Below are 12,699 nucleotides of genomic sequence, written 5' to 3'. Positions count from 1 at the left end.
AAGTTTGTGTGCTATGCTGGTATAATAATACAGTATAATAGTACAGTAATAAAATCATAAAATTTTGGCCTAATTAAAATAATAAAATATTGGTAACACAAACATAAAAAACCGTATAACAAATATATTATCATTGAATATTTTTCTTTTTTGTTTGATACCTACCAAGTTTCATTTCATTTCATTCTATTCATCATATAGAATAGTTGAAATTTTAAATACATTTATTTTTTGAAATTTAAGAATTTACAAGTTAAGAAAGGGTATTTGTGTCATTGATTATATTTTATAATGGTTTTCAACAATTTATATGCAATAGAAAGCTTAATTTCGTGAATACAGTGCGTTCATTATGTCGCGGACATTAAAATAGACATGTATTTAAAAAGTGGTGTTTTCATAATATTTTGATGGTGTGTGGCTTCCGCATTTCCGCAAGATAAAATATAACATCACTATTAATGCATAGAAACATAATATATGTAGAACCATTAAATGTGTAGGACTACAGGTTACAACAGGTCTGTAATATTATATTGTCAAGAGCAACGAGTGTTCCTTCTTGAACAGTATTTTACCATTATTGAAAGCCTCCAGATCTTTTTCTGTGGGGTTATCTCGAAGGGTTTAATAAATACTCTGAATAAACTGAAAATGAACATTGAAACGAAGATTAGAAAAATTTGGAGGCGTTTGGTAAAATTTTGTTCAAGAAAGAATACTCTTTGCTCTTGGCGAGACGACATGCTTACATTATCGTACACAAAACAATACTTGTAGTTCTGTGAACATTAGACCTCACGCAGTATTCTTATCCGCAAGTACCTGATTGAAACTATAGACCTTATGGAAATACAGCAATAGACTGGCTTCTCCACACATCTGTGTAATCACTTGTCAGCTGATTTATGATGAATAATTCTATAGTCTGATTCTTACTCCAATAATATTGACGTATGAAGGAGGCTCCTTTTTCCTTTCATATTATCCTTGAAATGCAACATTTCCAAAAACCTTGTATATACGTCGACGCGCAATTAAAAAAGGAACATTCCTGTCAAATTTCATGAAAATCTACTACCGCGTTTCGCCGTAAATGCGCAACATATAAACATATAAACATTTAAACATTTAAACATTTAAACATTTAAACATTTAAACATTTAACATTTAAACATTTAACATTTAACATTTAACATTTAAACATTAAACATTTAACATTTAAACATTTAAACATTTAAACATTTAAACATTAACATTTAAACATTTAACATTTAAACATTTAAACATTTAAACATTTAAACATTAAACATTTAAACATTTAAACATTTAACATTTAAACATTTAAACATTTAACATTTAAACATTTAAACATTTAAACATTTAAACATTAACATTTAAACATTTAAACATTTAAACATTTAAACATTAAACATTAAACATTTAAACATTTAAACATTTAAACATTTAAACATTTAAACATTTAAACATTTAAACATTTAAACATTTAAACATTTAAACATTTAAACATTTAAACATTTAAACATTTAACATTTAAACATTTAAACATTTAAACATTTAACATTTAAACATTTAAACATTAAACATTTAAACATTTAAACATTTAAACATTTACATTTAAACATTTAAACATTTAAACATTTAAACATTTAAAACATTTAAACATTAACATTTAAACATTTAAACATTTAAACATTTAACATTTAAACATTTAAACATTTAAACATTTAAACATTTAAACATTTGAACATTTAAACATTTAAACATTTAAACATTTAAACATTTGAACATTTAAACATTTAAACATTTAAACATTTGAACATTTAAACATTTATCAATTATTCGAATAGATTCAATCAGCTTTTTCCCTGTATTCTGTTTGATTTTTTCAATAATATGTTATTTCAAATCTTCAAACTGTTTTCAGGAATTCAACGAGTTTCGATCAAAATGTGGTCTTCTTTGGAGTTTTGACTGGATAAGCATTCCGTTAGTCTATACCCAGGTAAATTAATAATAATAGAATTTGTAAGAAATCAAACTTTTATTTTCAAAAACCTATCATTGATCTCAAAAATTTCGTATTATATATTGCAGTATAAATATTATGCAGTACAAATAATATTTAAATACTCTATTAAGATCACAGATTTCAGCTCTCTTCAACATTTCAGTATTCTACTTGCTCATCATTCAATTAGACATATTCTCATACCATATCATCTCATCTCTCATTGACTAAACCTAATATGTTTTTACGAAAACTATATTTTCAGTAGGGGTTCCCTATATTGACTACCGTACCGGCTGTAGCCAACGTTAATTCCCTAATGATAAGATAACTTTAAATTGTTTCCAGACCTATCTTAGGCTACGAGTATATAATCAAATAATTTGAATAGCACCAATAACAAGTACATATCAGTATTCTAAGGAACTTATTTTCTTTCAAATTGATGTTGCTTTACATGACGAAACACTATATAATAACTTTGTTGTAGTTTAGACACTGCATTACTTGTAACTAACACTATTTGATAAACACTTACTTTTCTTGGGGAATCGAGGTATGCATTTCACTCCTGAGGAGGAGCTTCATCAGCCTCTGATGGTTCACAGCTTCATCAGAGCCTGATGGTTCACAGCTTCATCAGAGCCTGATGGTTCACAGCTTCATCAGTGGCTGATGGTTCACAGCTCCATCAGAGGCTGATGGTTCACAGCTCCATCAGAGCCAGATGGTTCACAGCTCCATCAGAGGCTGATGGTTCATAGCTCCATCAGAGCCTGATGGTTCACAGCTCCATCAGAGGCTGATGGTTCACAGCTTCATCAGAGCCTGATGGTTCACAGTTCCATCAGAGGCTGATGGTTCACAGCTCCATCAGAGCAAGATGGTTCACAGCTCCATCAGAGGCTGATGGTTCACAGCTCCATCAGAGCCTGATGGTTCACAGCTCCATCAGAGCCTGATGGTTCACAGCTCCATCAGAGGCTGATGGTTCACAGCTCCATCAGAGCCTGAAGGTTCACAGCTCCATCAGAGCCTGATGGTTCACAGCTTCATCAGAGGCTGATGGTTCACAGCTTCATCAGAGGCTGATGGTTCACAGCCCCTTCAGAGGCTGATGGTTCACAGCTTCATCAGAGGCTGATGGTTCACAGCTTCATCAGAATCTGATGGTTCACAGCTTCATCAGAGGCTGATGGTTCACAGCTTCATCAGAGGCTGATGGTTCTCAGCTTCATCAGAGGCTGATGGTTCACAGCTTCATCAGAGGCTGATGAAGCTCCTCCTCAGGAGTGAAATGCATACCTCAATTCCCAAAGAAAAATAAGTGTTTATCAAATATTTACAATTGTACCACAGTGTCACAATTACAACAAAGCTATTATTTCAAATATATTTTTTGTAAAACGTCTTATTTCCCTCTTATAAGAGGTATTTCCATCCAATGGCAAATATTCTTTGAAACATATGCAGCAGCAGCTTATTTATTCCTCATTTCGGACTTTTAAAATATCACTAAATTTGGGAATGGAATAGTACAAGGAGTATCCTTAGTTTTTTATCCAATTCAGTGGGTGCTTTTTGTAAAGATAGAAATAATAAATATATACTGTACAGGAAATTATCGCAATATCAGTAGACTTCATTACTGTAGCTTACGTTTATAAATTTATTATTATCAGTTTAGAAAGAATAAAGCAGTAATCCAACTTTACCATATTATTTGAACCAGGTTATTATAATAATTCATTGAAATGAAGGTGCTCTTTGGAATAATCATTTTCCCTAGAATTCTGTGTGATCAATTACTTGTAAAATTTTATTAATCTATTCAAATTAGTATGACAGCCATATTATTATTTCAATTACAAAAGATTCACCTATTATCAATCTCATTGACATGCTTTTACTTATGTAAACTTCCTTTTTTTCTTTGGTTTACAGGTTGTGACATTAGCTACTTACTCATTCTTCTTAGCAGCACTAGTAGGCAGACAGTATGTAGAAAATGCCGATAACTCAGTTAATATAAGTAAAAAACTACAAATGGAAATCGACAGGTACATACCAGTCTTCACGATTCTTCAGTTTTTCTTCTTCATGGGCCTACTTAAGGTGATTAATATTCATTTTTCGACTCTTCCATCCACGATTATTTCACTCCACTCCTATTATATATGTGTCTTATTTTCTGAAAATCGATAGTAGTTGTGGAGTGCAGAGTCAAAACAAATAAATATCATTATATTTTCTGTACATATTCGCAGGATTCCAAACTTGTTTGCATTAAAGTATCCTACATTCAGCGATTGGAAATTTGAGATGATTTCCCAAAGCAAGCTTAAAAAATGGACATTTATTATGCAACCAAGTACAATTTTATAAAATGATGAAAATAGCTTCACTTGTGATCTCTGTTAGCTCAGTCGGATACGGCCTTATCATACCTTTGTTAAACTCTCCACTACGTATGGAGAGTTTCCATCCCACCAAGACATCCCATGCCTGGTAGTTTGCCATCATCTTCATCTATTATCCATGCGTAGGTGAAGTTCATGGTAGAATTCATTTACTTTTTATGAAATAAATGTGAAATTTTTGTTTGACAGGTAGCTGAGCAGCTGATAAATCCTTTTGGTGACGATGACGAAGATTTCGAATTGAATTGGTTAATTGATAGACATACGAAGGTGAGATCTTACAAATACATTCAATTATAAGAATTACATCCCTATTCCACTATTGAGGCATAGTAAGTTAGAGGGGTTTTCGATGCCAACAAATTCAATGCATTTTTAGATTTTCCGTTATTGAATAAGTTCATTATTAAAAAGTTCAGAGTTCTTAAATTTCACATATAAACATTTTTTCACATTCTGAACTTTGTTCTTCATTAAGGCTAGCTAGGGCTAGATTATATTTTTCCCTTGTAAGTTATTATATTTTTCATTTCCAATCACTGTGAGTCTGAGAATAATGCCGATAACTCAGTTAATATAAGTAAAAAACTACAAATGGAAATCGACAGGTACATACCAGTCTTCACGATTCTTCAGTTTTTCTTCTTCATGGGCCTACTTAAGGTGATTAATATTCATTTTTCGACTCTTCCATCCACGATTATTTCACTCCACTCCTATTATATATGTGTCTTATTTTCTGAAAATCGATAGTAGTTGTGGAGTGCAGAGTCAAAACAAATAAATATCATTATATTTTCTGTACATATTCGCAGGATTCCAAACTTGTTTGCATTAAAGTATCCTACATTCAGCGATTGGAAATTTGAGATGATTTCCCAAAGCAAGCTTAAAAAATGGACATTTATTATGCAACCAAGTACAATTTTATAAAATGATGAAAATAGCTTCACTTGTGATCTCTGTTAGCTCAGTCGGATACGGCCTTATCATACCTTTGTTAAACTCTCCACTACGTATGGAGAGTTTCCATCCCACCAAGACATCCCATGCCTGGTAGTTTGCCATCATCTTCATCTAATTATCCATGCGTAGGTGAAGTTCATGGTAGAATTCATTTACTTTTTATGAAATAAATGTGAAATTTTTGTTTGACAGGTAGCTGAGCAGCTGATAAATCCTTTTGGTGACGATGACGAAGATTTCGAATTGAATTGGTTAATTGATAGACATACGAAGGTGAGATCTTACAAATACATTCAATTATAAGAATTACATCCCTATTCCACTATTGAGGCATAGTAAGTTAGAGGGGTTTTCGATGCCAACAAATTCAATGCATTTTTAGATTTTCCGTTATTGAATAAGTTCATTATTAAAAAGTTCAGAGTTCTTAAATTTCACATATAAACATTTTTCACATTCTGAACTTTGTTCTTCATTAAGGCTAGCTAGAGCTAGATTATCTTTTTCCCTTGTAAGTTATTATATTTTTCATTTCCAATCACTGTGAGTCTGAGAATAATTCCTATAATTAGGTAATATAATAATTATATAATAATTTCTGTGAACACAAATATTTTCAGGTGTCATATTTGGGAGTGGACACCCTGATGACCCGTTGTCCTCCTCTTGTCAAAGATAAATATTTCGATGATGTTGATGTTTCTCTTCCATACACGGGAGCAGCATTCGCATACAAAAAGAAAACTTATCGTGGATCTGTACATGACATGCAGTAAGTATTGCTGGAGTAACTGGATTTATTCAGCCGTCAATAATAATTACAGTATTTCGACATTTAGCAAAAACCTGATGATTACTTTTCTCTCCCAAAATACTCTTGTTATTATTGTAAAGTTAACACAGTCAAAATTATAAGTCAAAACCATATTATACAATACTTATTCAAAACAGAATCACAGAGGAAAGAAAAATATTTTCCTCTTCTGTGAGGGAATTTTGGAAGTATGAACAAAAAACAAGAATAAATTGGTGTTGCTTATACATTTTTTCTCATTTGGTTAAATATAATATAAAATATTATTATAATTATATTATTATTATCATAATTGAGTTGATATTTTCATAAATCTAGGAAACGATTGTTTGAGTTTTTATTGCAAGTGATCTTCTTGTTATATACAGAGTGTTTACGAACTCCCTACTCTAGGGCATGTTCCTGGGTGAAAAACATATTTAAATATTGACCGGAAAGTCTTCAGTTACTCACACAGCGGCCATTTTGCTTTTTTCACTTATTATTTTTTTCTAAATAATGGTTAAACATACGAAATTGAAACTTTGCACGATCATTTATAACAAACTACAGAAAGCTAGAAAAAATTAATGTTGATTTTTCAAATACAGAAAACAAAATGGCGGCCATTTAAAATGTTGTTTCTTAAATAACTCGGAAACCGTTGGTTTTACAAAAACTTTACAAGAATAACTTTTTTATTAACTTCAATTGCCTATCGATTGGTACCAGATTTTTAAGATTGGACCAATATTAAACTGATATATGGCAGCTTTAGTGGTTGTTGACCCACCTTTAGAGGATTATGTAAGGTTATTTTATTGTTTGAAATGTCCTAAATTCGAATTCAATCAACATGCAATGCAAATAGAGATTGTTGCATCATTGAGGCGACTCTATCAGCATGCCTTGGTTTGCACTGCAACAAACTTTCAGTGGTCACCTATCACTAAGGCTGCCGATCTACCAATAGATAGGCAATTAAAGTTACTAAAAAAAGTTATTCTTGTCAAGTTTTTGTAAAACCAACGGTTTCTGAGTTATTTAAGAAACAACATTTAAAATGGCCGCAATTTTGTTTTATTTATTTGAAAAATTATCATAGTTTATTCTAGCTTTGTCTAGTCGTTATAAATGATCGTGCAAAGTTTCAATTTTGTATATGTTTAACTATTATTTAGAAAAAAAGTGAAAAAAGCAAAATGGCCGCTGTGTGAGTAACTGAAGACTTCCGGTCAATATTTAAATATGATATTTAAATATGTTTTTCACCCAGGAACATGCCCTAGAGTAGGGAGTTCGTAATCTCCCTGTATAATGTCAGAAATTCCTCTTATAATTTTGGTTGCATGTACCTCAGTATATGTACAATTGAAATTAATTTTCTGAAAATGTGTTCGTTGTTTATTTTTCCCATAAAAAATGTGTTCGTTGTGTATTTTTCCATCAGATAACCAGCATAAACTCATTGATATTTCAGGGTACCAGAGGAACAACAGTCAATGTTTCTCCCAGAAATAATAGAAGAAGATGAGGAGGAAGAAGGTAGTACTAGACAGTGTTCTCCAAAAACATCATTCAGCAGTATTCATGAGACAAAGAGAGGGAAGAACGGAAGCAGCAGTCAAACCGCTGAAGGTATCTGGCGGTAAGAGGTGTCTCCTCCCCTCAATATTTTGAATATTCTATTGTTCACCAGTTTGCAACGAACTTATCGAGGGACCTGTTTCATAAGAATTCAGAGAGTCCTAAAATGAAGAAGAAAGAATGAAGAAGAAAGGATCTAATTCAACTATTATCCTTGCTCTTAACTTGAAGAATAAGGGAAGAAGCATCTCTTCTATACTGCAGGAATTATAGATTTTTTTTTATTCTATTAAACAAGTCCCAAACCTGCATTCACTCAATATAAACTCAAATGATTTTTTTCAAAGCTTTTTTTCGAAATTTTATTGATGTACACTTTGATCTCTGTGGCATCCCCAATAATATTTTGTTATTACACAATTTATTTACGATTTCCTTAAGTAAGTACTCGGCAATGTTGGAACCAAAAAGATGCTTTCCATTATCAACGGAGCAAATCATAAATTGCATTTTTTACCAAGTAAGATGATCACCAGAGAGAAATTATGTACACTAATCATCTCATATGTAACAGGTCTTATTTTGTTACGGTGCATTTCGATTGCACTCCTCTTCTTGTAATATAATTATAATATCAAATCCATTCAAATTAAATATTTTCTATTTACATTACATTAACTTATACATTATTTTCATTAACAGTTACATGTATAGACAACGTCAACAAATTAAAAATATGATCACACAAAAAACAAACTAGACTGCACCTAAAAAAGGCACAGTTTAGTAAAAGAGAAACGGTACGGTGTTGCATGCTCGGAAAATTCTCCCGTAGTATAAATATCGGTCTTGTAGAGTAAATATTCTATGTTGAAGATGAATGAGTAAAGACTGTTTCAATAGAGAAATTAATTATATTTGAAGTAGAAAAAGACGTTCTAATATGAGATCCTAATGAATTTTCTTGAATGAGTACATATGTGATCAGATTAATCAGTCGAAATTTCTTTGCAGGATCGATTCACTCAAGCTTCTTCATGAAACTCCTTCTATGGAAGAGAATGTGGAGCAATGTTTGGAGATGGTGATAGGACACGAAGGTGAACTGCCTGAGGAGTGCTCGGTACAGAATCAGTCAGATCTATTCGCGTGGCCATCGAACTCCACTCTTGAAAGCTTCTCTTCAACAGTGGGATTTCAGGCGAATGAAATGAACGAGTTTGTGAACTGTATGGAACAGCAACAGCCACCGGGAGCTGAGGCAACGAGGAGAGTGCAACGGTCTGTATCGTCGGTGTTGGCCAAGCCGGCGGCACATGGCAATAACAGTGCCGAGTTTGTACAGCGAAGTGCTAGCAAAGAGACGTTGAACGAGTCGGCGCGCAAAACGTGGCAGAAGATTCTGGCGCGTCGTCAGAGCAGTAGTTCCGGGCACAAGGGGGTCCGTTGGAAGCCAGTGCTGCATTCATCGGCCTCGGACTCATGGAACGCGCTGAGGCAGCAGCAGATGCGACCGATATGTGTTCAATGTCTCAGCTCCGGCAACAAAGCTGCCGCCCCCACTCCCGCCGCCTCCACACCCGTCCTGGTCCAGGCCGCTCTGCATCACCACGTGGTCGATGAAACACACACCCTGCTTGGCCGGAGGCGGCCACCCGTGCTGGCCGCCAGTCTGCCCAACATCTCTGTTCCTTTCCTCACAAACTTGTCAATTCCAAACCATAGCAATTCTCTAAGAACAATTCCGCCGAACAAGGATCAACCCAACGACGCCCAAACTAGTAGTAGCAATACCAAATGTGGTGATGATGATAATAAAAATTGTACAAGCTAATACACAGTTGTTGGCAACCAACATTATAAATCATGATATCACATCTCAGCGAAGAAAAAGACATGAAAACTTATTATACCATATAAGACGCTGCTCCCACTTATTGTGTGATACGATACACGCAATGAGACATGGTAACTTGATTTTCAACAATATGCTGAGCACTAGATTAGTTGCTTTCGAAAATGTTGCATTGCTATGGATGATCTGTGTCGAATCTAAGAGCCTGTTCACATGACAGCGATTTACGCTCGGTTGTCGCGTGATTGACCAACCGAGCGGTTGCCAGATATAGGGTTACACATGGTACCGTACACATGCATCGCTCGGTTTTAGTAGTCGCCGGCGAATCGCGGCGGTTGTAATCTCAGACTTGACCGAGGGCAAATCGCTCATGAATCACTGTCATGTGTACGAGACTGACAAATCGAGCGATTTGTCAAACGCGCGACAACCGAGCGTAAGTCGCTGTCATGTGAACAAGCTCTAAATAGGGTTGCTCATCGTATAGTATGTTGTGACGTGCATTGTATCGCACCAAGGTCTATGGATAATAAATGTCATGACACTCGTGTTCCTTATGGAGCGGCCATTATGTGGGGTCTTTATGGCGGTAAATTTGAAATATTCCAATCTGCTCATAACAAAATCATGCATTATGCTTTTTAAAAACAATATTCTGGTTCAGATAATATGTAAATTCAGGTTTTCGATTTTTTAATAATGGAATTTCAATTATAAATGGTTCGATAATTCATTTTTTTATTATTAAAAATTGTTCTTATTCTTGTAACTTGTTATGATTTATAAGGCATTGGGACAAAAGGCAAACCTCAAAAAGAGTTTTAAGTTCCCAATCTAAAAATCAACAATTCAGTTCCTAGTTGGAATCTAAATATTATATTATTCTGTGGGAAGAATTTATTCTACAATTCAAAGCCAAGCAATAATCCTTGAACAATATAACTAAATAACACATCATGTTGTTCAATCTATAATTATAACAGCTGATAAATTTGAAAATTGGTGAAGAGATTGGAATATTTCAAATGTACCGCCATAAAGACACCACATAATGTCGATTTTGCAATGCATCACGGGACTGTGTCATGACCTGTATTTATAGACCTTGTATCGCACTTATGGGAACTAAGCCTAAATAAGCATATAAGTTACCTCATATTATTGAATTGAGAAAATGGGGTAGATTATAATCGCAAACTAGCCAGCAGGTCAGTTTTCCTCCCTTATATTGTATACCGGTACTCTAAACAGTACTCACAAAAGAATTAACATTATTATCTAATTTTGAAGGAGTAGGTAATAAATTTCTTTAATAAATAAGATATTAGTGAATATATATTATGGTATTCTGTTCATTCAATATAGAATGAATATAATTATAAGTATATACCCTAGTGATTCAGGACAGTTCGACTGATATATTATATTAATTCAACACTTTCTATGCCTAGAGAGGATGTTCTTTGAAATTTATGTGAATAATAGTATAAGTATAAGGTTGAAAAATAGTATTAGGTTTTAAATAATAATAAACCTGGTAGTTTATTTTATTCAGATTATTCAACTGCACATCTCCACAGCACACAACACATTACCGGTACCCTAACTATAAGGCCTACATCTTTTAGTTTATAAGTATTATTATAGAAATATATTTTAGCACAGTAGGCTACACTTTTTGATACTTCATGGAATATGTTATATAGTCTATAATATGCTCATTAATTGAACCCTAAAAATAGTATGAAAGAGAGTGTCAAGGTGTATATTTTTTATCCTTTCCCAAATCTTATGAAGATCTTGTAGGACAGACCCAAAAATCCATGAATTTTTTGGGGTATTTCTGCCAAGTAAAATAACCTCATTGGGAGTGTTCGAATTCAGAAAAAATTGTCTATTTGACTTGCAAAACTCATTTTATGGAAATATTTTTATACTCGTACTTATAATGACCTGGAGACCGACATAATATTAATAATTAACTGGATTAAAGCTGTGTGCCACAGGACAACAGAACGATGATTAAGTTCTCATCTTTATATTGAAGATTTAGTACAGGTAATGTTGTTTTCTGTGTAAAAACTAAAAATAGAGCATTTGAAAATAAATACAGTATAGTCAATATACAGTGTAGGATTAGGATAGTAAAGAATACCTACTGTAAATTGTAAATAGTGTATATTAGTTATTAAGATGTCACAATTTATTATAATATGTGTAAAAATATTAAAACTTTCAAATCGTGAAAAATTATGGAATGATAAATTTTCAATGCGTTTGAGACATTATGAAACTGCATGAGATGATTAATAAATGGTTTGATTTTTTGTTCAGTTTCTTTTTAATTTAGGCATTTATATTTTATTGTTACAATTTCAATGTAACATGATTTATTATTCCATTCATAAGCTGGTCGAACTGCTAAACTCAGAAACCAATAATCATATACGGTAGTTATTAATTTATGTTAATCATGATGATTTATAATTCTACTAATTTATCCAGTGAGCACCCAACAAATGAACTTCATTGAACGAAGTACAGTAGTAGGTAGCTTGAATAGGTATAGGTTTCTTGAAAATGTTATACGTACCGGTACCTCTATAACTGTTGTTTTGTTTATTGCAGTTAGTTTTCTATAGTAAGGTCCACCATTTATAATGGTAGTGGAGAAAGATAAGAGAACAGCGTTGCCGATTCTCTGCCTTGTCAGTTGTCACTGCCTTCTATAGAGGATAGCTGATACCGGTATACTGAGTTGGTGAAAATCGTGGAAACAGCTTAATATTTCTTTCACAAGGATAATTTGACAGTAGGTTACATTTGGGGATTCCATTCTAATTGAAAAAACTACTATTTTGTCGCTTCAAAATTTTTGTACACCATATCTTGGATCCGCCATATTTAATCCAACTTATTTTTTTTTAAATGGTAAGGTAGTCATTTAATTCATGATTTCGATACAGAATTTTTAGAGGAAATGGAAACCATCGATATCTAAAACAGTTTCAAAGATATTCACATAAGATACTAAAGTTAATCA

General features: G+C 33.0%; 1 protein-coding gene across 3 annotated transcripts in view; it reads left to right on the top strand.

Moving 5' to 3' along the window:
* Positions 1-11,989, top strand: part of LOC111049134 (bestrophin-2) — a 34,222-nt gene extending 22,233 nt beyond the window's left edge. For 2 of the 3 annotated variants that reach the window (XM_022335146.2, XM_022335145.2), the window contains exons 5-10: positions 1,949-2,026; positions 3,977-4,147; positions 4,642-4,722; positions 6,039-6,190; positions 7,692-7,859; positions 8,813-11,989. In XM_022335146.2, the coding sequence (XP_022190838.2) occupies positions 1,949-2,026; positions 3,977-4,147; positions 4,642-4,722; positions 6,039-6,190; positions 7,692-7,859; positions 8,813-9,632 (1,470 nt within the window). In that variant the 3' untranslated portion in view covers positions 9,633-11,989. Of the gene's footprint in view, positions 1-1,948; positions 2,027-3,976; positions 4,148-4,641; positions 4,723-5,046; positions 5,116-5,610; positions 5,692-6,038; positions 6,191-7,691; positions 7,860-8,812 lie in introns of all 3 variants that reach the window. The other variant, XM_039420530.1, reaches the window with a different exon arrangement.
* The last annotated feature ends 710 nt before the right edge of the window (positions 11,990-12,699 follow it).

This window comes from Nilaparvata lugens, chromosome 1 (assembly GCF_014356525.2).
Source record: "Nilaparvata lugens isolate BPH chromosome 1, ASM1435652v1, whole genome shotgun sequence".
NCBI classification, from domain to species: domain Eukaryota; kingdom Metazoa; phylum Arthropoda; class Insecta; order Hemiptera; family Delphacidae; genus Nilaparvata; species Nilaparvata lugens.
The sequence above is the reverse complement of the archived record's forward strand: the minus strand, read 5'-3'. Positions and strand labels throughout refer to the sequence as shown.